The 26,302-nt window shown below is 38.8% G+C and overlaps 1 protein-coding gene and 1 long non-coding RNA gene across 2 annotated transcripts in view; one reads left to right on the forward strand and one right to left on the reverse strand.

Annotated features, from left to right (window-relative positions):
• The window catches only part of LOC137218952 (guanylate-binding protein 7-like), a 34,032-nt gene extending 19,841 nt beyond the window's left edge, over window positions 1-14,191 (reverse strand). The window contains 5 exon segments of the mRNA XM_067726812.1: window positions 8,470-8,644; window positions 8,989-9,254; window positions 12,319-12,428; window positions 13,353-13,480; window positions 14,002-14,191. Coding sequence (XP_067582913.1) covers window positions 8,470-8,644; window positions 8,989-9,254; window positions 12,319-12,428; window positions 13,353-13,480; window positions 14,002-14,191 — 869 coding nt within the window.
• Window positions 368-25,590, forward strand: LOC137218955 (uncharacterized). Its single transcript, XR_010940938.1, has 3 exons — window positions 368-708; window positions 9,037-9,210; window positions 25,195-25,590. It is a non-coding gene; the product is annotated as an uncharacterized lncRNA (long non-coding RNA).
• The last annotated feature ends 712 nt before the right edge of the window (window positions 25,591-26,302 follow it).

The raw sequence follows: 26,302 nt of genomic DNA on the forward strand, positions 1-26,302 counted from the left end.
GAGGTCTTTTGTGGTTGTATATGAATTGTAGAATTGCTTTTTCTATTTTTGTAAAAAATACTATCAGAATTTTGATAGAGATGACATTGAATCTGTAGATCAGTTTGTTTTGTAAGAATATTTTAACAATATTAATTTTTCCAATCTTGAACATAGGATGTTTTTGCATTTGTGTCTTTTTTACTTTCTTTTATCAATATTTTGTAGGTTCCAGTATTCAAGTCTTTCACCTCTTTGGTTAACTGTATTCTTTTTGATGCTATTATAAGTGGGATTGTTTTTTTAATTTCATTTTCAGGTAATTTATTGTTAGTGCATGGAAATGCAACTGATTTTTTTTTTTTTTTTTTTGCAGTACGCGGGCTTCTCACCACTGTGGCCTCTCCCGTTGCGGAGCACAGGCTCCGGACGCGCAGGCTCAGTGGCCATGGCTCACGGGCCCAGCCGCTCTGCGGCATGTGGGATCTTCCCGGACCGGGGCACGAACCCATGTCCCCTGCATCGGCAGGTGGACTCTCAACCACTGCGCCACCAGGGAAGCCCCACAGCAGATTTTTGATCATGGAATTTAGTACAAGTCTCCAAAATTTGGTGGCAGAGGTAACAGAAATAAGCTGAGAAGATCAAGCCTGCACTGGTTGATACTGTATTACTGCGTAGACATCCTGACTCAGCATAGACTTGGAGTAAGGCCTGGAGAACAGGAAGGTACTGGCAGCCTAGGTATTTAATTATGTGGTTAATTGTGTAGATGGTCATGAAGTCTTCCTACTCATTAGGATGCTTCCAGACATAAAGTTATATCTCTGAAATGACAATTTCCTCTTTTGAAAAATGACAATATAATGGTACCCGTAACATAACGTACGGATTTGCTCACAGAATATCTGTAAAGCCACTGTTCAGTGCCTGGCAATGAATAGCTATGGTTTATTAGTGATTTAATTCTATGAGATTTTATCCTGCAAGTAGATAGCCTTTAGTAACCAGAGATGGTCAGGGGTAGAAGCAATAAGAGAATGAAATGTCTACTAGTGTTCGGGCTAGAAAAGTCCTTCAACTGACCTAATGCTCTAAATTCTAAGCAGTGCTTTTTATTCAGCACAATGGTAGAAAGAATGGAGATGACACAATTGAATACCTGAAGTTTAGGGCTAGAACCCTCTCCTGCTCTGCCATTAACTGGGCCCTCTCCTTTTCCATCTTCTCAGTCAGTTCTTTCACATGTTCCTGATAACCGTTTTCTCTCTCTTGCATCACCTGGTCATTCTTCTTTTGCATTTCCTCCAACATTTTGTTTGCAGCTTCTGCAGATTTAGACTTTATACATTCCACGTAAGAAGAAAAATAAGCAGAGAAATATGAGGATCTTAATTTATTGTTAGAGCTTTATTTTCACCTTTTTGCTTGTTTGTTTGCTTATTTCATGAAGAAAACTTCTTGTGGTTATTTTTGCACTGAAGAATCAGAGGACAGATTGACATAAATATTAGTTAAGAAAAGAATCCCCTAAAACTATGAACTATACTTGCTATTTTTTGCTCTATAGTAATATTCCAGGTGGACTAATGTGGCTAACATTAACATTTCTAGCGCTTTCCAACTATGTAGAGGGTTTTCAGTTATTCTCACCTTCAATCTCTTTTTCTTTTTCCGTAAGTGACTGATCAGTATGTTGAAGTGCATCAGCCACATCTTCCTTGGAATCCAAATATTTCTTTAGTGTCTCTTCTGCTTATTGATGCAGAAGAAGTTAGAATTAGGAAATAGAGACTATGGGTTAAAGTAAAACCTAGCAGCACATCTCTTAATTCAACTTCATTTTACCACCCATTTTAAAATTTAAATACCTTTTCAAACTAAGCTTTCTTAAAACCCAACTCCGGATCCACCTTCAAACTTGCTTCATTCTCAGTCACCCCAATTTTAGTAATTTAATTAGTAAATCTTGTCTTCTAATTGCATGAGTTAAAAACCTTATGGTTATCCTTTATGTCTTTTTTTTTCCCCCTCACAAATCCCAGGTACCATTATCAGTTAATGATGTTTGCTCTGACTTCAAAATAAAACTAACCAGGGCCCGTCAATTGTCACCCGCTCCTCCCAAACACCCTGGTCCAAGACATCATCACTTCTTGCCTGGACCACGGCATTAGCTTCATAACTGGTCTCCCTGCTTCCTTCCACTCTTGTTCCCCTATAGCCTGTTTTCCTCAAGGCAGCTAGTGTTGTGTTATATTACTTTAAGAAAGATCACTTCAATTTGATGCACCAAATCCTCTGCTGATTTTCCAACTCCTTCCAAGTAAAATTGAAACTTCTCTCAGTGGCCTCCAGGATACTACTTTGTTTAGCCTCTGGCCCCTGAGCATCTCTCTGACCTCACCTCCTGCCACCTCTTCCTTTGCTCACTGCCTTCTTAATGCTTTTCCTGCCATTCCTAGAACATCAACCAATTTATCCTTCTGGATGTTTCTGTCGTTTGAAATTGTCATCCTCTAGATGCCCACTTGGCTCACTCCCTGACTCCTTTGAAGATTCTGCTGAAACAGTACCCCACGATAGAGGCCTTCTCTAAAAACCTACATATAAAATAGTACCACATATCCTTCCTCTCCCATGCCTGTAGTCTACTTTGTGTTTCTTCAGGGCACTTTTTTCACTGTGATAGTGATTTCTCAAGTCACTGTAGTATTACTCTCTCCTTTGCCTTAGTAACAGGACGCTTAATTTTTTCCACCAGGGCACATTGTGGGCCTTGATAAAATGTTGCACTTTCTAGTCAACCTCCCGGTAGCTGAGGTGACCTATGATTAAAATATAGCTAATACCACTTATGTGGAATGTTATATAGTACTTTTTGCAGATCGCCTTAAAGAGAGTTGACCCAGAGACTTTTAACTCTTCTGTTTTTCCCTTTTCTTTCCATCTGTAATATGCAAGTAGTGGGTGAAATTCCAGTAGCCATCCTAGACCATAAGTTGACCTTGAAGATGTAGGCTGGGTGCTAAGGTGCTGGAGCAGAGCAAAGAAGTGGCCTGGGAACAGGGTGATTGTGGAGTTGTCATAGCAGCATGGACTCCCTCTGCCATACTTCTTATATAAAAGACAGAAAATTTTCTCCTTTTTAAGCCACTCTTGTTTTATTTTATTTTTAAATAATATGTACCCAAACCTAATTCTAACTGATATAACCTGAGTATACCAGCACAGAAGTATAGTTAAGAGCAGAGAGTCTGCTACAAGGATTTCTATTCCAGCTGTACCACTTATTACCTGTACATCTTAGGTGAGTTATTTTACTTCCCTGTGCCTCAATTTTCTTATTTATAAAATGAGGACATTAATAACATGTACTTCATAGGGGTGTTGTGAGGATTGAATGAGTTAAGCCCATTTGTTTCCTGAAACAAAATAAGGTCTATATGTGTTAACGCTTATTATTATTAGTTTTTTCTGTAAGCTATAATTTGTTGATTGCTGATACTTTGAAAGAACTTGTTTTCTTTTAATTACACTAACCACAGAAATTTGACAAGGTCTAGCATATAGTTAGGACTAAGTAGATAATTGTTGGATGATTGAATGACTAAGTTATTGAAGAAATTCTACAAACATTTTGGGGGGCTCCATCTGTGCTTCCAAGAAGGAATCTGTTATTCATCCCATGGTAGTCTCTCCTATTGGATAAATCAGTGAATGGATCAATGAAAAGCACAGGCACTGTTTACCAATCACATTTTGGTTGATTCCACTGTAGTTTGAAAGTGTCACCTCAGCAAGTCCCCAGAAATGGTACTCAGTAGGTAGTTTACCTGTATCCCCTTTCTGGGGGACTGGTAGTACTTATTCTTTAGCTCCTGCTTCTTCCAAATAGAGATGATAACCTCCTGGTTTAGAAAATATTCCTTGCTTCACATCTTCGTATACAGGGCCAAAAATATCCTGAATTAAAGCCATGCAATAAACTGAGGATGCTTTCATGTTCTGCTTACAAAAGTCATCTCACTTTGCTTCTAACCCTTCCTGTGAAGTGAAAAAATAGTACAGAAGGTACAGTAAGCCATTATGAGGTTGTTAACCACACACAGATTACTGGAAATGCTGCTTCTGCAGAGAATGTGGCATATAAACATTACACACCTCTCACCATGCTGGGAGATTCTAGAATACCCCTAAATAGAGCGCTGGTTTAAAAAAATACATCTACTTCTCTTTGTGATTATCTGAAGCTTTTTCCCCATGCTTTTTTAGCTTCAGAGAATGATTCTCAAAGCATAGACGCTGTTCCATATAGAAACTTCTCTTTTCAAGTCCCTAATTTAGGAATAGTTTACCACACAAATGTTCAGTAAGACAGGCTTGCAGGGAGTTCCTGGTTCCACCACTTCGTGACTTAGTGACATTCAACTTTCATGAAATGAGGTTTCCTTTTTGTAAAACACACGAAATTTTATCTATGTCATAGATTCCACGTCAGGATTATATGCAGTGGTGCAAAGTATTAAACCAGTGACTTTTTCATGAGTGCTCAAAAGGGTCAATGATTAGTGGTACATTCTTTAAAATGATAATACTTTTGCATATTTTCTCAATACAAGACAAACGAAGGTAATGGAGATTGTACTGCAGGTATTTTCGGTATGGAGAAAGCCTAACAAACAGCATTTTTACCTACATCAAATTATTGAAGAGAACTTGTATATCAAGTGTTTCTTTAGTCTAGAAAGATGTCCATTGTCTGCTGACCTTCACTATTTAGTTTCATCAGAACCCCTGAAAGCAGGAAGGTGTAATTTGAAAACTCCTGCCCTTCAAGCCGGAGAAGGGATTGTCATCTGTCAAGTGATTATTTGTCATACAACAATCCTTCCTTAATTTGAAAGGACTAAGACTTGAGTCCTCAAATAGCATTCTTATAATTGATTTCTCTTCCCTGTCTTTCTGAATATTTTACTGTTGCTTTACATTAAACACAATACGTTTTTAGGGTTTTCACAAAGAAGTGAATCCTCCTGGATAATTAGCAGGGAACATGAAAACACTGTGTCTTTACTAACTTTAAATGAAAAAATAAATTAAAATAATCTTATGTAAATATAATTTTACAGTTTACTTTTTGCTTAAAATATGGCATCCATAGGGTGGAAATTAACAGAAGAGGATATCTGTAATAACCATAGTTGGTCATGGTACCATAGTCTCTAGGACTAAGTCTAAAGGAAGTCTATTCTTTCAGTAAAGATTGCAAATGAGTACACATAACGGAGGTCTGCTGTCTTTGGGAGGACTACTCATATCAAGAAAGGCCCAGATTTTTCTGCCTCTCATTAACTAGAATAGCAAATATACCCCTAATTTTTTCTGGAACACTCAGTCCACATCCTTGAAAGAGTTCTTCAAGACTTCAGTGACCTCTTTCTCACTGGCCCTGTGCAGGTCCAGCAGCTCCTGGAGGGTTTCCATGGGCAGCTGCACCTTCTGGCCCATCCATGGGTCATAGTGGGCAATGGCCTTTTGCACTGCGGCCGAGTTCTTAATCTGGGCCAAGGCCAAGACTGCATTCTCCATGCAGGGCAGATCCCCACTACTGATGGCATTGATGTAGGTCAGCACCAGGCTCTCTAGACCTACAAAAGAGAATTTTAAAAAATAGTGACTATTAGTTGGTGAGAGAGAGAGGAACAACTGTATTCCGTTTAGTCCTGATCATATAAATTTTATTATTTTGTATCAACGTCTAGAGTATTTTTTTTTATGTTTTTCAAGTGTCACAAACAATAGTTTTAAGGATTTTTTGAGAAGAATAGTGATGGAATATTTTGTTAACCTCTAGTTTCAGAGGAGTTTAAAGCTTCCCTTTCCTCCTCCTTCCCTCACCCAAATGGAAGATGTTGGAATGAATGGGTTAGAGTAAGGATATTTTGGGGACAAGATAGTAAGTCTTGATCTTTTCTTAGCCTTACTGTATCTCCCTTTTATATGCTGTACTGTATCTCCCTTCTAATATATAAAAAAGTCAGGGAGACAATTTAGCATACACAAGCATTTGTGTGTGTGAGTGTAGGGGTACACGTGGTACCGGCCACTAGTCCTGGGTCTGGCCTAAATAAGAGGACCTTTCTAGATAGTCTCTCATCCAAGCTCCATGCAGTGTGATCAGTTCATCCACATTTGCTAGGGATTTATGGTTTTAGCACTGAAAATCTCATATACCAGGAAATGCCAGCCTCGGGCAAACTGGAGTTGTTGATCACCCTACAACTACCAGTTTTTGGCTACAATAATGTATCACCTCACACTGATCAGAACGGCCATCATCAAAAAGTCTACAAATAATAAATGTTGGAGATGGTGTGGAGAAAAGGGGATCCTCCTACACTGTTGGTGGGAATGTAAATTGGTGCAGCCACTATGGAGAACAGTATGGAGGTTCCTTAAAAAACTAAAAATAGAGTTATTTTATGATCCTGCAATACTACTTCTGGGTGTATATCCAGAGAAAACTGGAATTCAAAAAGATACATGCACCCCAATATTCATAGTAGCACTATTTACAATAGCTAAGACATGGAAGCAACCTAAATGTCCATTAACAGATGAATGGATAAAGCAGATACGGTACATATATACAATGAAGTATTACTCAGCAATGCAAATGAAATAATGCCATTTGCAGCAACATGGATGGACCGAGAGGTTATCATATTAAGTGAGGTAAGTCAGACAGAGAAGGACAAATATCATATGATATCACTTATATGATGAATCTTAAAAAATGATACAAATGAACTTATTTACAAAACAGAAATAGACTCACAGACAGAGAAAACAAACTTATGGTTACCAAAGGGGAAGGGAGAGGAGGAATAAATTAGGAATTTGGGATAAACAGATACACAGTACTACATTTAAAGTTGATAAAAAAACAAGGACCTACTGTACAGCACAGGGAACTGTATTCAGTGTCTTATAATAACTTATAATGGAAAAGAATCTGAAAAAGTATATATATATATATATATATATATATATATAACTGAATCACTGCTGTACACCTGAAACATTGTAAATCAACTGTTCTTCAATTAAAAAAAGACAACTAGCAATTTTGGGGCACTCAATCCTGGGCCTTCTCTTTCTATAGTTTTAAGTAGTGCCATCTATATTTTAACTTCCTGCTTTGAGTTGATTTTTAAGCTTTCGATTTGTATATTGAAATATCTGGATGATACTCCTTCTTGTATACATCAGAGAAAAATCAATACTAAATGATCCAAATCTAAACAACTTCACCAACTCTGGAAAACTATTCTTCCTCCAAGTATTTCTTTTAGTAAATGACATCTGTTCAAGCAGTTGCTTAAGCTCAGAACGCTGGAGTCGGACTTGACACTTCCTTATCATTCCTTCTACACACCACGCCCATATGCCCTCCATCATCAAGGTTTATGGATTTGACATTCAAAATATGTGTGGATTCTGTCCATGTTGACAATCTCAATTGCCACTATCTTAGCCTAGCATAATCCCTATTTATTATTAAAATATTGCAGTATCATTCATCTTCTCATTGCTTCATGTACATCCCTCCAACATGGTATCTACAGAATACTCAGAAGGATTTTTTTAAGTATAAACATAACCAGTCCTTTTAGGTATGGTTCCCTGAATACTTCTCCAACCATGACGCCACTCTTATTCACTCTACTCTTGTTCAAGTCGCACTTTCTTTTACATTCTTGAAGTCGCAGAGATCTTTACTGTCTTCGAACTTCTCACGTGGTATTATCTCTGTCTGCAGAGCTATTCGAACTGTTCTTCTAATTAACTCCTACTCATTTTCAAGTTCTCATTTTACATGTCACTTTCAGAGACAAATATTCTCTGTCTTCGAATCCAAAGCAGCTATCATTTTAATTTATTGTGCTTATCATTGTTTATCATTAGAGTTAAATAAATTGTTTTAGTACCTTTTGATCCCACCGTGCTAGAATGAAGATAGAGCTAAAATATTTTAATCCACCATTACGCCCAGTGGTTGGTGCACTGCAGGCACTCCTAATCAATTCATATATTTTTTGCATTGATAAACAAGAGAATTGTGTTAAGGTTAGTGGCAAAGCTTTGCAAACATGGAGTATTTGCCTTTTCCTGACTTTGTCAATCATACAACTTTCCTGGAAGGAAATTTCATAAATAAGGAGAGAAGTTGGTGGAGAAGGTTACTACACCAGGATTAGATTCTAGTTTGTTTCCTTTATTTACCTTGCTCATGTGAATGTTAGATAACACCAGAAATACTTTTAGTTCCCATATAAAATTCACAAAGTGACACTTGTGTTCTGTTTTCCTTGGCATCATTAGACTCTGTATTTGTCAGAAGTAACCCTCATGGTTCCCACTTCTATTGTCTACAATGGGCAATAGGAAAGTCCAAGTATGGGCAGTGAGAGGGACTCATGAGGCCCATTGACTGTGATGCCCCCTGAGAGAGTCTTGGCCTTGGAATGGCTGAGGATGTAGAAGCAGAAGTCTTCAAATTGTTCTCTGAATTCAGGGTTCAGATCTTCCTCCTGTAGCTGCTCCTGGCGGGTGAGGTACTTCCTCTGAGAAGGGTGGTCAAAGATGAAGCACTTGTTCTCTGGAAGAACTTTCGGATACATAACCAAGATTCATTAAAGCTTTTAGTTTTTTTTATCAGTACCTGGAGGAATGAAAATTTGAGGTAGTACAATTTCAGGCTGATTGCTTCAAATATATGACCCTTCAACTTAGTAATTTGCACAAATCCTATATTAAGAGGTAAATATTAACTAATCATGGATCAGACCAAAAAAATTAAAGGGATAGAGAAATGAAATTTCTTTTCTTCTCCAAGAAGGAGGTAACTTAAAATTAGACCCAATTGATTCACCTAAAGAATGTTTCATTTCCTCTAACAGAACAGCCAGGATAACAAAGTTATGAAATTATAATTTTTAGCACCTACATAGAAATGGTCATTGTGATATTGTTTTCTCTTTTTTTTGTTAGCCAACCATCAGGCCCAGTAACTTTGCTTTAGCTTCAGTGAAAGCTTCCGGTACTCATCAGCAGTGATGGGTTGCCCATTTGCTTCCAGCTCCAGGGAGAAATCTCTCAGAGTCCACACCAAGTCTGGAAAGAAGCTCACAAAGTCAGCTGAGTCTTTGGCCTCACGTTTACCAGGTGAGGATTTTGCCCTGATTCAATCTGTCAGTTCTGTCACATAGCTGAGATGCTAACATAGGAAAACTGCAGAAAAGGAGTAGCACCTTTTATGCTGTATTTTCTCCCAAAGCTTATCTAAAATAATTTTTCTTAATTGGTTTATTCATTCATTCCACAATTTATTGAGCAACTGCTATGAACCAGGCACTGTCTTAGAACCAATAACATTGCAATGAGTGGGACAATTCTACCATACACATTCTAGTGAGGGAGATAGATGATAAATGAATAAACAAAAATGTAATAAAATCTGAGTCTTGTTAATAATTGTCTTGAAGGAAAATGAACCCAAGCTAAAGGTTAGAGAATAACTGTGTACGTCTGCATGTTGTACTGGTTTATGTAGTGGTTCAGGTAAATTCATCCTGAGATGATCATTGAGCAGAGATCTGAATGAACTGAGGGAGCCAGCCATGCACTAACTCATTGGAGGAATATTCCTGGCAGAGGAAATAGCTCCTACAAACGCTCAGATAGGAAATCACTGAGTGTGTCAAACATATAGCAGGGAGACCAGCATGGCTAGGGCAGAAGTCCTAGAATGGATAGGGTCCAGACTATGTCAGCCCTGTAGGCCATAGAGAGTGTTTGAATTTTAATCTAAATTTAATGGGAAGCTATTGAGAAGCTTTGAGCTGAGAGGGGATATGACCTGATGTTTGTTTTTAAAAGATCATTCTGGCTGGTGTTGTATCTGTAAGAGACAAGAGTATAAGCAGAGAGAAGCATTAGGCAGTTAAGAGGTAACCCAGAGGAGAGAAGATGGAAGTTTAGACTGGAGTTATCAGTGAGGAAGTGGTGGAAATTAGCCAGCCTGGGAAAATACCTATGACAGTGGAGCTGACAGGACTTGTGACTAATAGTTTGCAGGTTATAAAGAAAGGAATCATCCAAGATGAATCCTAAGTTTTGGGGGGTTTTTTTGTTTGTTTGCTTGTTTGCGGTACGCGGGCCTGTCACTGTTGTGATCTCTCCCGTTGCGGAGCACAGGCTCCGGACGCGCAGGCTCAGCAGCCGTGGCTCACGGGTCCAGCCACTCCGTGGCATGTGGGATCCTCCCGGACCGGGGCACGAACCCGTGTCCCCTGCATTGGCAGGCAGACTCTCAACCACTGCGCCACCAGGGAAGCCCGAATCCTAAGTCTTTGATCCAAAACTGTGATGGTGAAGGAGTGCTTTTGGTCAAAAAAATTAAGAGTTCTGTTTTTTGACACGCTAAGTTTCAGTTGTTTCTTATACATCTAAATGGAGACTTGTAACTAGATACACAATTTTGTGCCTGAGAGCAGTGGTCATGATTACTTATACAAATGTTATGGTGATTGACATAACGGTGTTAGTGAACTCCTTGAGGCTAGAAGAGATGGCCTAGGGACTGAGAAAAGAAGAATAGAAACCCAAGAATCAGAGAGCTATAATACTTAGAAGCCAATAAGAGAAAGAAGATGCAACAAAGTAAGCAGAAAAGATATAGCCAATAAGGAAAGTGGAATATTAGGTAACTGTGGTGTTTTAGACACCAAAAGAACCAAGTGGTTCAGAAAAGAAAAAGCCATCAACTTTATCGAACGCTCCTGAGAGGTCAGTGAGTATGAGAGCCAACCATTAGATAGAGGACCATGAAGGTAACCTTGACAAAAGCTAATTTAGGACAATGCTTGAAACTCAGTTTATGGAAATGTTGGAGTTGTTGATAATGACCAGAGCTAAGAATGCAGGAGAGTGGAGGATTAAGATGAGGAGGTGAGGGAACTGAGAGGCCAGAGTGTTAGACGAATGTCTGTTGGGTGGTTGTTTTTTTTTTTTTTTGCGGTACGTGGGACTCTCACTGTTGTGGCCTCTCCCGTTGCGGAGCACAGGCTCCGGACGCGCAGGCTCAGTGGCCATGGCTCACGGACCCAGCTGCTCCGCGGCATGTGGGATCTTCCCGGACCGGGGCACGAACCCGTGTCCCCTGCATCGGCAGGCGGACTCTCAACCACTGCGCCATCAGGGAAGTCCTGTCTGTTGGTTTTTAAAGTCTCTAAGAATACAGTGAACTAGGAGCTAGAATATTTAACAGATGAAAGTTTGTTTACAGGGAAGTGGGTAGATGACTTCGCCAAAGGATAGTGTAGTCTCAGTACATGTGCTTCGGAGGAGTTTCTCTTTTTAATGGGAGAATGAGAAAGTCTCTGGAAGCTGTGATAAAGAACAAGGAGGTTACCTAAGTTTTGTGGGACCTATGACATGCAAGGTGTGGGAGAAAAAAATCACCACTTAAGACCACTTGAGAAGTCTGTGGGGGAAATACTGTCCAGAGAGTATAGATAGAACTCAGTCAGAAGGAACTATTTAGAGATGATGATAAGGATCTAAAGATTTGCTGAATGAGACATGAGTTCTAGAGGATGCTGAGGGCTTGGCAATGGAGATTTGTTGGGAGAGGTCATCAAACATGACTGCAGTTTTGACCCCTGAGCTGGACCCAGGCACCTTACCCTCTCCCCTGTCCTTGGAATGTGCACTCCGCTTGCCTTCCCCATGCTGGAAGTTGCACAAGGACACAGTCTTGAGATAGTAATGGGTGCTGAGACCATCTGGACTGTGTACTGACTGAGCCCAGGTAAGGTCTCTATAGAGACTTTTAAAATTTGGTGGGTGGGTGTGGAAATCTATTTGTCTTCCAGCCACCTAAGACAAGACTTCTAAGTAAATTCCCTTGCTTATTAAACCTGCCACCTGCCAGTCTGATCTGCCATTTTCTTTGGTCTCTCCCTGCCCTCTGGGTACTAAGGTCAGTTTCAGATTACACCCAGGAAGCTCCTGAGGAGATTGTGACCCAACAGGATTAAGTCAGATAGGGCTTGTACAGAGCCTTGTGCAGCTAAGTGTCTAAGGATAATGTGTGACCAGAAAGGCCTGGGCTTCTGGCGGTGATTGAGGTAGACTGGGATGGTGAACATAATGGGATTCATTAAAGAGGGGACTCCGCAATTCTTCTGCAGTTGCCCACAAATGTAACTGGTGACAAAATAAAGCTGTTCTTTCCTAGATTTCATGTTGTCTGGACCACAAAATGGATTCTGCAGCTGGTCCACGGCCTGCTGGTTGATGGTTCCCATGCTGTTGTATAAAAAGGTGCTGCTCAGGAGAATGGCCAGGGCAAAAATTCAGCAGTCATTCTGGTTGTCTCCCTAGAAGTCATTGTAGAAACCACATAGAGTGACTTAGAGCACATGATTTCAATTCAGATGGACAGAGACTGATCCCAGATGTCTCTATTTAACTCCGGAAACTTAGGTTAGTCATTTCCCTATGCAAATTTTTATCCATCTGTACATGAATTTATATAAAAACGTTAAATTCATGGTGTAGTGAAATTTAAATTAGGCATTGTACATAACTGCGTATGACAGTGTAAAGCAAATAAGCACTTGATAGTGGTGGCTATTATGATCATGTAATAGAATTCAAACCTATCTCCTGAACTGAGACTGTGATCCTATTTCTGTTCTCATGACATGTCATGGTGAGGAACTTTTTAGACAATAGTTAAAATATGCCCCTTTAGCAAGAGTAATAATGTATTACAAAGATGTTGTCATCAGATCTTATACTTTGCTTCTCTTACAAATAGCACAGCTGTGGATAACACCATTCCCACCACCTTTCTGGGTTCTCATTCTGAAAAGTCAGATATGTTTGTAAACTGTCTATCAGATTTAGAGACCCCTTCAGTAGCCTCACCAAGACATTTTCCTACAATATGAAAGAAAAATGACTTAAAAAGTCATTAGCCATTATTTTATGGGTTTCAAACCTACCAATGGGCCTTCCTGACCACTCTCAATGCTTATATGTGTGGCCAAGGTATGCAACAATTCTTAAATTAGCCCATCATTCTCATACTCAGTGTTTACTTTTCTCCCATAAGGCTCACTTTGGTTTGCTTCAAATTGGATCTGAGATCAAATCTTGAGCACAGCCAAGTAAATAAAATAAATGAAAATAATACATTAGTATGATATACTTGAAGCACAAATCAAGGAGTGGGAAATAATAATGCAAAGAGGGCTATTGATCTGACATAAATAGGATTTAAAAGATTTATTTTTTACCTTCTCCACATCCCCCAGGCCCTCAGTATCAAGCAGAACTAGAGTATGTTCTGGCTTCTTGGGATGAGGCACACACCACATCCAGATGCCCTTCGTGTGAGATTGCACCGTGGAGCCCAGAGAAAAACCTGCAAGGGGGCATGGGGTTAAGAAAGGGTGGAGTTTTAATAGCAGATGGATCTTGAAATTGAGATAATAGTTAACAACATCAAGGTTTAACGAGACAAATGAAAACATAAACAGTATTGATCTTAACTGCAACCAGAAAAAGAGAGAAATTAGAACATTCAGTACAAACTGAAATATTTATTTTACCTTAAAGATCAGTATAAGCTTGATGTTAATCCACATACATTTTAGTAAATGTTTTATTGTTTATTATTAGCTGTATTAATTTTCTTTATTATAACCTTACCCCTTCCAGAAAGGCATATTTATACTTAAAGAGAAAATTAAGGCAAAGTGGTAAGGAAGAGTTGACTCTTATCTTCCAGCACAGAGTAAATGTAAGATGCCCATCACTGTATTGAAAGTTAGCTTTCAATATTCCTCCCAGGTCTCTAACGTCCTCTTTTCGCATCACTGAACTTGATTCTGGGAGTGTAGGTGGACAGAAGGGAATCAGCTGGGCTTTGCTAGTGCCACTCACCCTTGTTCTTCCCAGCCAGCTTGTTCATCAGGTAGGATTTGCCTGTGCAGTAGAGGCCCACGATAGCCACCACCAGAACGGGCTGCTTAATGGCAGACAGGATCTTCACAATTTCTGGATTAACTGACAGTCGCTCATTAATGTTCTCAATAAGGCACTCTGGGCCTGGCATGTGGATCTCTGAGGCCATGTCCAGAGTGCCACCTGATCTGCAAGGGAAGAGATGGGATGGAAAGCAATGTCTAGTCAGTTAGCTGATTGAGAACTTTGCAGTTAGGACTAAAATTTGGTTTTCTCCTTGAACTTTGTTCCTTGTATGTTTTAAAAAGTCCTGTGGCCTATTTAAGCCTGTCCTATAGACTAGTCTACTGGTTCTTTTTAAAAGTAACTTGATTTTGAAGGAGCTTAGCCTTACACAAATTCATATATACATTGGATACAGAGTTTCCATATTCCATTTCCCCAGCTTCCCCTAATATTAATATCTTATTTAACCATAGACAATGGTTGAAACAGGATTTTAACATTGATACAATACTATTATCTAATCCACACACCTTTTCCCCATGTCACCTGTTTTCCCCCTGATGTCCTTTTCTGATCCAGGATCCAATTCAGGACCCTTCATTGCATTCAGTCATTACCTTTCCTTAGTCTTCTCTCATCATTGACAGGTTCTCATTTTTATTTTGTCTTTCATGACCTTGTCATTTTAGAAGAGTACTGGCCTGTCGTTTTGCAAAATATCCCTCCATTTGGGTTTTTCTCATGATTCCTCATGATCAGGTTGAGGTTATGGACTTTTGGCAAGAATACTGTGGATGCAATGTTCTGCCAGTCTCAGTGTATCATATCAAGGGATGCATGATGTCCGTAGAACACACTCTGGTGCTGTGATGTTAACTTTGATCACTTGATTTATGTGGTGTCTGCCAGATTTCTCCACTGTAAAGTTACTGTTACCTCCTTGTAATTAAAAAGTACCATTCGGGGAGATATTTTTGAGACTGTGCAAATATATTCTCCTTAAAGTTTAATATCATTTTTCTTTTTCTTTTTTTTTTTGCGGTACACGGGCCTCTCACTGTTGTGGCTTCTCCCGTTGCGGAGCACAGGCTCCGGACTCACCAGCCCAGCGGCCACGGCTCACAGGCCCAGCCACTCCGCGGCATGCGGGATCCTCCCGGACTGGGGCACGAACCCGCGTCCCCCGCATCGTCAGGCGGACTCTCAACCACTGCGCCACCAGGGAAGCCCTAATATCATTTTTCAATGCTAATTTTAGCATCCACTAATAGTGATTCTTGCTTGTAACAATTATTACTGTAGTGCTTGTCTGTAGGTGATTTGTACTTGCACCATTCCTTCAACATTTACTAACTGAGGTTCTATTGTAAACAAGAGCTGTTCCTTCTCCTTTATTTATTTTTTTACTCATTCAGTTATTTAGTTGTATCAGTATAGACTCACAGGTATTTATTTTATTTTAGTCTATGGGGTTTAATACTTTACTAACATTATGTACTTTTTGCTTAATTTGCCCCAGATTTGTTCATTGAGAACTCCTTTAGCCTGGCTCCTGGGTCTTTTGGGCATGCTTCCATCATATTCTGAGCACTTCCTTACTTTGTGGCACCATAGGGTATTCCTGATCTGTCTTCTATGTTGCCTGCTTCAGCTCTAGAATTGGCCATTTCTCCCAGCAGCCCTGATTCCATTCTTTGGGTAACAGAACTTAGATGCCAAGATATCACACTAGATATGTACATTACTTCTAGGTCCCCTCAGTGGGCCAAGTTAAGAAATGTGTGTATGAATACTAGTATAAGTGTACATAAATCTATATTTATCTATTTATTTCTGTATAAAATCTTAATTTCCTGCTCATGTTTCTAATTCCAATTCAACACAACAGGAATTATTCAAGCTTTTCCCCTCTCTTTAAACTCCTTACTCTGATTATGAGAGCCCCGGCCCTAATTATCCATAATAAATTTGCTTATGTGCTCAATCCTAGTATATGCATAAAGTATCAATAGTTTCAAAATTGCTAGTCTATGCCTCTGTGATAAATAAATTTACTAACTAAAGTACATTATTAGGATTCAGTGGTTTTTGTCTTTAGCCTGATATATATATATATATATATATATATATAGTCAAAACACTGTATTCCGAAATTCTTAGATTTGTTCTTTCCTTTCTCCTCCTCTTCAGCATAGTTATTCATTTATAATGCAGTCACTTTCATTTGTTACTGTTTATGTTTCATTTAGGCCTCCCCCAAGTCTTGGTTAATTTTAAGTATGTGTTTATTTTTTGAGTATGTAAAACATTACATGGGTCTAAGAGTCAGAGTTTTCCGAAAAGGTGTACTCAGAGAAATGTCACTTCTTCTTCATCTGACCACTCCATTGCCATCCTACCTTTCTATTTTTACTACCCTATTCTCACCCATCCTCTGTGAATAAGTACCCAATCTCATTAGTTTCTGGTTGATACTTCCTAGTTATCCTTTTCATAAATGAGCAGATATATTTTCTTATTCACATTTTCTAGCAGGAAAGATCGCATGGTATAGATATATGGAAATCGCTCTATATCACTTCATAAAAAGCTTTCTCATTCTTTTTGACAGGTGCCTACTCCATTAAGTGCATATACCATAGTTTATTTAACCACTCTCCTACGTGTGGGCATTTAGATTGCTTCCAATTTTTTTCAGTTATAATGCTGCAATGAATAACCCTGCTAACTTTGTGTGTATTTATTTTCATATTGTTGCAACTGTTTCTTCTGAATAGATTCCTAGAAATGGGGTTGCTCAGTCAAAAGGTAAGAGTATATACTTTTGTTATATATTGCCAAATGCTTTTCCAGAAGAAGGGTATACCAGACTGCACTTCTACCAGCTCATCTTGTATCCCATTTCCAGAAAATGGAGGTTCTTTCCCTCTGTGCCTCACATCTTCTGACTTCATTACAAAACTTCCTTTCAAAGCTTTTCACCTTCACATTTCCATCCTTGGACTGAACACCCTGAGCTGTCTGAGCTCAGGCATATACAATAGGCAGGCTGCATCTGGAGCATGTTGTGTCAAACTTATTTATGTAATGTGGAACACACGCCATCCTAACCCAGTCCTGGACCTGGTCTCTCCCAAGTCTGTTCCTGTGCACAGTCTGGGACTCAGGTTCCCCAGTGGCTTCTTCCTCTCCCAGGCAGGCACCCCTGCAGCTCCCACAGCCCGTCCTGTCTACTCACTCACTGGTTCTTAATCCTTGACCTGCATCTGCTTTCACAGGTTTTTCACCCAAGACTGATATCTCTAATCTGAATCTGACTCTTGATGACAAATTGAAATTGTAACGGAGTAATCATAGTTCAGACATAACAAAACTGAAGTCGGGCGGCCATTGAGGATCTAGTCTCAGGCAAATCCCTGTACCACGGAGAACCTGAATTTTCTCTGAACTGTATCAAACAAGGACACCAGCAGCCGTATTTGGGGTAACATCTGCCAGCTGCAAATTTATGTCTCAAGGCGCCCCCTTGGAACTATACAAGCATTTCAGACCCCAACCGTTGTTGCTTAACAAAGGTCCTTACTTTTTGCCAGCGCCAACTATAATTCTTGACAAAGAACTCATGTAAATAACTATGGTGTTACAGTTTTGAATTTTATAAACTTCTATTTTGTAGTCAGGAGGAACACAATTTAAATGCTTCTTGAATCTGTGTCTCCCAGGCTGAAGTCCTAAGAAACTTCAGATAAACACCACTTATTTTCAATCAAGTCACAGTTTCTGAAATTTTGATCAACACTCTGTTTATATATTTACTCAATTATGTTATCAGATTTTAACTTCTTTGTGTTTAAAGATTGATTCCTTATTATCTGCACATATAGCAACTTGCATATTGCTTTTAATTATCTCAGGTAATGAAGCTACCACTATGAAGCATTATCTTATAAATCAAAGCTTGTTTTCTCTCTGAACTCTGCTCTATATATTTATTCACATGATTTTATTTATTTATTAATTTGAATTTTTGAATATATGAATTTTATTTTATTTTTTATACAGCAGGTTCTTATTAGTTATCCATTTTATACATATTAGTGTATACATGTCAATCCCAATCACTCAATTCATCACACCACCACCCCCACCCTGCCGCATTGCCCCCTTGGTGTCCATACATTTGTTCTCTACATCTGTGTCTCAGTTCCTGCCCTGCAAATCGGTTCATCTGTACCATTTTTCTAGGTTCCACATATATGTGTTAATATATGATATTTGTTTTTCTCTTTCTGATTTACTTCACTCTGTATGACAGTCTCTAGATCCATCCATGTCTCTACAAATGACCCAATTTTGGTCCTTTTTGTGGCTGAGTAATATTCCATTGTATATGTACCACATCTTCTTTATGCATTCATTTGTCAATGGACACTTAGGTTGCTTCCATGACCTGGCTATTGTAAAGAGTGCTGCAATGAACATTGGGATGCATGTGTCTTTTTGAATCATGGTTTTCTCTGGATATATGCTGAGTAGTGGGATTGTTGGGTCATATGGTAATTCTATATATAGTTTTTTAAGGACCCTCCAAACTGTTCTCCATAGTGGCTGTATCAATTTACATTCCCACCAACAGTGCAAGAGGGATCTCTTTTCTCCACACCCTCTCCAGCATTTGTTGTTTGTAGATTTTCTGATGATGACCATTCTAACTGGTGTGAGGTGATACCTCATTGTGGTTTTGATTTGCATTTCTCTAATAATTAGTGATGTTGAGCAGCTTTTCATGTGCTTGGCCATCTGTATGTCTTCTTTGGAGAAATGTCTATTTAGGTCTTCTGCCCATTTTTGGATTGGATTTTTTGTTTTTTTAATATTGAGCTGCAAGAGCTGTTTATATATTTTGGAGATTAATCCCTTGTCTGTTGATTCGCTTGCAAATATTTTCTCCCATTCTGAAGGGAGTCTTTTCATCTTGTTTGAAGTTTCCTTTGCAAAAACTTTTAAGTTTCATTGTGTCCCATTTGTTTATTTTTGTTTTTATTTCCATTACTCTAGGAGGTGGATCAAAAAAGATCTTGCTGTGATTTATGTCAAAGAGTGTTCTTCCTATGTTTTCCTCTAAGAGTCTTATAGTGTCTGGACTTACATTTAGGTCTCTAATCCATTTTGAGTTTATTTTTGTGTATGGTGTTAGGGAGTGTTCTAATTTCAGTCTTTTACATGTAGCTGTCCAGTTTTCCCAGCACCACTTGTTGAATAGACTGTCTTCTCTCCATTGTATATCCTTGCCTCCTTTGTCATAGATTAGTTGACCATAGGTGTGTGGGTTTATCTCTGGGCTTTGTATCCTGTTCCATTGATCTATATTTCTGCTTTTGTGCCAGTACCATATGGTCTTGATTACTATAGTTTTATAGTATAGTCTGAAGTCATGGAGTCTGATTCCTCCAGCTCTGTTTTTTTCCCTCAAGACTGCTTTGGCTATTCAGTCTTTTGTGTCTCCATACAACTTTTAAGACTTCTTGTTCTAGTTCTGTAAAAAATGCCATTGGTAATTTGATAGAGATTGCATTGAATATGTAGACTGCTTTGGGTAGTATAGTCATTTTCACAATATTGATTCTTCCAATCCAAGAACAGGTATATCTCTCCATCTGTTAGTATCATCTTTAATTTCTTTCATCAGTGTCTTATAGTTTTCTGCATACAGGTCTTTTGTCTTCCTAGGTAGGTTTATGCCTAGGTATTTTATTCTTTTTGTTGCAATGGTAAATGGGAGTCTTTCCTTAATTTCTCTTTCAGATTTTTCATCATTAGTGTATAGGAATGCAAGAGATTTCTGTGCATTAATTTTGTATCCTGCAACTTTACCAAATTCATTGATTAGCTCTTGTAGTTTTCTGGTGACATCTTTAGGATTCTCTGTGTATAGTATCATGTCATCTGCAAACAGTGACAATTTTACTTCTTCTTTTCCAATTTGTATTCCTTTTATTTCTTTTTCTTCTCTGATTGCGTGGCTAGGACTTCCAAAACTATGTTGAGCAATAGTGGTGAGAGTGGACATCCTTGTCTCATTCCTGATCTTAGAGGAAGTGCTTTCAGTTTTTCACCATTGAGAATGATGTTTGCTGTGGGTTTGTTGTATATGGCCTTTATTAGGTTGAGGTAGTTTCCCTCTATGCCCACTTTCTGGAGAGTTTTTATCATAAATGGGTGTTGAATTTTGTCAAAAGATTTTCTGAATCTGTTGAGATGATCATATGGTTTTTATTCTTCCGTTTGTTAATATGGTGTATCACATTGATTGATTTGTGTATATTGAAGAACCCTTCCATCCCTGGGATAAATCCCACTTGATCATGGTGTATGATCCTTTTAATGTGTTGTTGGATTCTATTTGCTATTATTTTGTCGAGGATTTTTGTGTGTTCATCAGTGATATTGGTCTGTAATTTTCTTTTTTTGTAGTATCTTTGTCTGCTTTTGGTATCAGGGTGATGGTGGCCTCATAAAATGAGTATGGGAGTGTTCCTTCCTCTGAAATTCTTTGGAAGAGTTTGAGAAGGATGGGTGTTAGCTCTTCTCTAAATGTTTGATAGAATTCACCTGTGAAGCCCTCTGGTCCTGGACTTTAGTTTGTTGGAAGATTTTTAATCACAGTTTCAATTTCATTACTTGTGCTTGGTCTGTTCATATTTTCTATTTCTTCCTGGTTCAGTCTTGGAAGGTTATACCTTTCTAAGAATTTGTCCATTTCTTCCAGATTGTCCATTTTATTGACATGGAGTTGCTTGTAGTAGTCTCTTAGGCTGCTTTGTATTTCCGTGGTATCTGTTGTAACTTCTTCTTTTTCATTTCTAATTTTACTGATTTGAGTCCTCTCCCTCCTTTTCTTGATGAGTCTGGCTAATGGTTTATCAATTTTGTTTATCTTCTCAAAGAACCAGCTTTTAATTGTATTGATCTTTGCTATTGTATTCTTTGTTTCTATTTCATTTATTTCTGCTCTGATCTCTATGTCTTTCCTTCTGCTAACTTTGGGTTTTGTTTGTTATTTTTTCTCTAGTTCCTTTAGGTGTAAGGTTTGATAGTTTATTTGAGATTTTTCTTGTTTCTTGAGGTAGGCTTGTATTGTTATAAACTTCCCTCTTAGAGAAACTGCTTTTGCTGAATCCCATAGGTTTTGGATCATCGTGTTTTCATTGTCATTTGCCTCTAGGTATTTTTTGATTTCCTCTTTGATTTCTTCAGTGACCTCTTGGTTATTTAGTAATGTAGTGTTTAGACTCCATGTGTTTGTATTTTTTACATTTTTTTCCCCTGTAACTGATTTCTAATCTCATAGCATTGTGGTCAGAAAAGATGCTTGATATGATTTCAATTTTCTTAAATTTACTGAGGTTTGATTTGTGACCCAAGATGTGATCTATCTTGGAGAATGTTCCATGCACACTTGAGAAGAAAGTCTAATCTGCTGTTTTTGGATGGAATGTCTTATAAATATCAATTCAATCTATCTGTTCTATTGTGTCATTTAAAGCTTGTGTTTCCTTATTAATTTTCTGTTTGGATGATCTGTCCATTCGTGTAAGTGAGGTGTTAAAGTCCCTCACTATTATTGTGTTACTGTCAATTTCCTCTTTTATAGCTGTTAGCAGTTGCCTTATGTATTGAGGTGCCCCTATGTTGGGTGCATATATATTTATAATTATTATGTCTTCTTCTTGGTTTGATCCCTTGATCGTGATGTAGTGCCCTTCCTTGTCTCTTGTAACATTCTTTATTTTAAAGTCTATTTTGTCTGATATGACTATTGCTACTCCAGCTTTATTTTGATTTCCATTTGGATGGAATATCTTTTTCCATCCCTTCACTTTCAGTCTGTATGTGTCCCTAGGTCTGAAGTGGGTCTCTTGTAGACAGCATATATATGGGTCTTATTTTTGCATCCATTCAGCGAGCCTGTGTCTTTTGGTTGGAGCATTTAATCCATTCACTTTTAAGGTAATTATCAATATGTATGTTCCTATTACTATTTTCTTAATTGTTTTGGGTTTGTTTTTGTAGGTCCTTTTCTTCTCTTGTGTTTCCCACTTAGAGATGTTCCTTTAGCATTTGTTGTAGAGCTGGTTTGGTGGTGCTGAATTCTCTTAGCTTTTGCTTGTCTGTAAAGCTTTTGATCTCTCCATCGAATCTGAATGAGATCCTTGCTGGGTAAAGTAATCTTGGTTGTAGGTTCTTACCTTTCATCACTTTAAATATGTCATGCTACTCCCTTCTGTTTTGTAGTTTCTGCTGGGTAATCAGCTGTTAACCTTATGTGAGTTCCCTCATATGTTATATGTCATTTTTCCCCTGCTGCTTTCAATAATTTTTCTTTGTCTTTAATTTTTGCCAATTTGATTACTATGTGTTTCAGTGTGTTTCTCCTTGGGTTTATGCTGCCTGGGACTCTCTGTACTTCCTGGACTTGGGTGTCTATTTCCTTTCCCATGTTAGGGAAGTTTTCCACTATGCTGTCTTCAAATATTTTCTCAGGTCCTTTCTCTCTTCTCCTTCTGGGAACCCTATAATGCGAATGTTGTTGCATTTAATGTTGTCCCAGTGGTCTCTTAGGCTGTCTTCATTTCTTTTCATTCTTTTTTCTTTATTCTGTTCCGCAGCAGTGAATTCCACCATTCTGTCTTCCAGGTCACTTATCCGTTCTTCTGCCTCAGTTATTCTGCTATTGATTCCTTCCAGTCTATTTTTCATTTCAGTTATTGTATTGTTCATCTCTGTTTGTTTGTTCTTTAATTCTTCTAGGTTTTTATTAAACATTTCTTGCATCTTCTTGATCTTTGCCTCCATTCTTTATCCGAGGTCCTGGATCATCTTCACTATCATTATTCTGAATTCTTTTTCTGGAAGGTTGCCTATCTCCACTTCATTTAGTTGTTTTTCTGGGGTTTTATCTTGTTCCTTTATCTGGTACATAGCCTTCCGCCTTTTCATCTTTTTGTGAATGTGGTTTTGTTCCACAGGCTGCAGGATTGTAGGTCTTCTTCCTTCTGCTGTCTGTGGTCTGGTGGATGAGGCTATCTAAGAGGCTTGTGCAAGTTTCCTGATGGGAGTGACTGGTGGTGGTTAGAGCTGGGTGTTGCTCTGGTGAGCAGAGCTCAATAAAACTTTACTCCCCTTGTCTGGTGATGGGTGGGGCTGGCTTCCCTCCCTGGTGGTTATTTGGTCTGAGGCGACCCAACACTGGAGCCTACCCGGCTCTTTGGTGGGGCTAATGGCGGACTCTGGGAGGGCTCACGCCAAGGAGTACTTCCCAGAACTTCTGCTGCCAGTGTCCTTGTCCTCACGGTGAGCCACAGTGACACACACACACACCCGCCGCCACTGCAGGAGACCCTCCAACACCAATGGGTAGGTCTGGTTCAGTCTCCTATGGGGTTACCACTCCTTCCCCTGGGTCCCGATACGTACACTACTTTGTGTGTGCCCTCCAAGAGTGGAGCCTCTGTTTCCCCCAGTCCTGTCAAAGTCCTGCAATCAAATCCCACTAGCCTTTAAAGTCTGATTCTCTAGGAATTCCTCCTCCCATTGCTGGACTCCCAGGTTGGGAAGCCTGATGTGGGGCTCAGAACCTTCACTCCAGTGGGTAGACTTCTGTGGTATAAGTGTTCTCCAGTTTGTGAGTCACCCACCCAGCAGTTATGGGATTTGATTTTATTGTGATTGTGCCCCTCCTACCATCTCATTGTGGCTTCTCATTTGTCTTTGGATGTGAGGTATCTTTTTTGGTGAGTTCCAGTGTCTCCCTGTTGATGATTGTTCAGCAGTTAGTTGTGATTCCAGTGCTCTTGCAAGAGGGAGTGAGAGCACGTCCTTCTACTCTGCCATCTTGGACCAATCTATTCACATGATTTTAATCATGACCTCTTTAACCAGGGCTTGATAATTTGATAATTTTGATAATTTTATAAAGTTAAAAGAAATGAAAGTCTTCTTTTAGTAATGCCCTATCATTATCTTTTTAACTTCAGTGTCTCAATCCCTGTAACTTGAAATGTTTATGATAAAACATTTGTTAACTTTTTGAGATACTAGCAAATGCAGAATACAGGCATGCCAGTTTTTATTCTTATCCTGTAAGAAAGCACTTCCACTTCCACTATGGTTGATTATTTCTAACTTGCTCTGGCTGAGGGCTTAGATCTAATAAGATGCCAGTCTTGCCTGCTATCTTGCTTCCCATCGCTTCAGGGGATAATGGCCAACAAAAAGCCTTTTTTCCTATGATCAGGACCTGTTTCCTTTTACAACAATGGCTCACTAGGACTGCCACAAGAAGATAGTCTGTCTGATTTTATAACATGAGGCATAGCACTTTTATAAAAGGGGAATCAATGATTGTCTCAGAAAAAGTGGCTGCACAAAGATTTCATAAGCTCCCAAATTACAATAATGTGTTGCCTTTTTTGTAGACCCCAACTTCTATTTACCTAGAACTAGAAAAGTTTGCAATAATGAAAGAAATGAAGTCTGAGCTTTATTAAGTGGGTTTTATCAAAGATAAGGTATTGGGCTTCCCTGGTGGCACAGTGGTTGAGAGTCCGCCTGCCGATGCAGGGGACACGGGTTCGTGCCCCGGTCTGGGAGGATCGCACATGTTGCGGAGTGGCTGGGCCCGTAAGCCATGGCCGCTGAGCCTGCACGTCCGGCGCCTGTGCTCCGCAACGGGAGAGGTCACAACAGTGAGAGGCCTGCGTACCACAAAAAAAAAAAAAAGATAAGGTACTTTAAGAAAGTGTCAAGAAAGAAATAATGTTGAAACATTCCTGGTTCTCAGTTTAGACTCTACCTCTGCTGGAACCTAATTCGACACAGAGCTGCAGCAGTGGGCACTTAAAGGACAGCCTGCTGCCCCAAATCAGACTTTCATATGAACTCATTTGCCATATCAGGCTCAGCTGCAGCCTGTCTTGGGCTGGTCATTTTAGAGAACATTTACTGCCTCTTATAAATCTCTTCCCACCCAGCCTCAATTTTAGCTGGTGGAGAGATCCTTTAGAGGTGAGAAGAAAGCAGCTTCAATTGGAAAGTTAGAAGTGTCATCCTCTTCGTTTTTTATCAGAGTTTAGCTTCACTGATTTCACTTTTCTCTCTCACTAGCAATTTGGATTTGACTTTATTCCTCCAATGTCCTGAGACTTTCCAGATTTTCTTCTGAGACCCAAGGATAAAAATCAAAACTAGCAGGCGACATCTGCAAAGAAATAGACTGAAATGAAACTGAGAGTCCAAGGCTATCACTCAGCAGAGGAATCACTGAGAGCTATGCTAGTGAGAGAGTTTGACGTGATTTCTCAACTGGAAACTTTATTTTTTTTTAATTATAATAGCCATTTTTATATTTGACAATTTGTTGGTATTTATTTGTGTTTGACATTTGACTGACGTTTTTTAAATTTGGAAATACTTAAGAAATACTAATTACAGTTTTGATTTGTTATTTAATTATCAGTAAAGTTATATGAATATGACAGTTATATTCATATCATTAATCTATTTTCCCACTTGTTTGTCTTCTTTATTGGTTTATTTGTTTCTTTATAGACCTTTACACAGATGTAGAGAACAAATGTATGGATACCAAGGGGGAAAGGGAGGGTGGGTGGGATGAATTGGGAGATTGGGATTGACACATATACACTATTGATACTATGTATACAATAGACAACTAATGAGAACATACTGTATAGCACAGGGAACTCTACTTAATGCACTGTGGTGACCTAAACGGGAAGGAAATCCAAAAAAGAGGGGGTATATGTATATGCATTGCGGTTTCATTTTGCTCTACAGTAGAAACTAACATTGTAAAGCACTTGTACTCCAATAAAAATTAATTAAAAAAATAAAATGTTGTTAGGGCAAAAGGAAACATAAACAAAGTTAAAAAGGAAACAACTGAGAAAAAATATTTGCAATCTAGATAACAAAGAGTAAATTTCAACTGGAAGCTTTAACTTCTATTATTAGAAGACATTTTAGAGACCGCTTATAATAAAAATGAAAGAAAGGTCCATTGGATCAATTAAAATAATGTTATTTGCTTCATGTTTGGGGCCAGTTTGAAAATTATTAGGATGAGAAAACCTAATATAATAATTTTCTAGGTCAGGTTAGACTCAATCACAGTGGAGCTTGTTACTCATGTTTAGTGAGTGAGGACTGTAAGTTCTTTGAGGGAATGACTATGTCATACATTTTGGAATTC

The sequence above is a fragment of the Pseudorca crassidens genome, chromosome 2, assembly GCF_039906515.1.
Source record: "Pseudorca crassidens isolate mPseCra1 chromosome 2, mPseCra1.hap1, whole genome shotgun sequence".
Taxonomy (NCBI): domain Eukaryota; kingdom Metazoa; phylum Chordata; class Mammalia; order Artiodactyla; family Delphinidae; genus Pseudorca; species Pseudorca crassidens.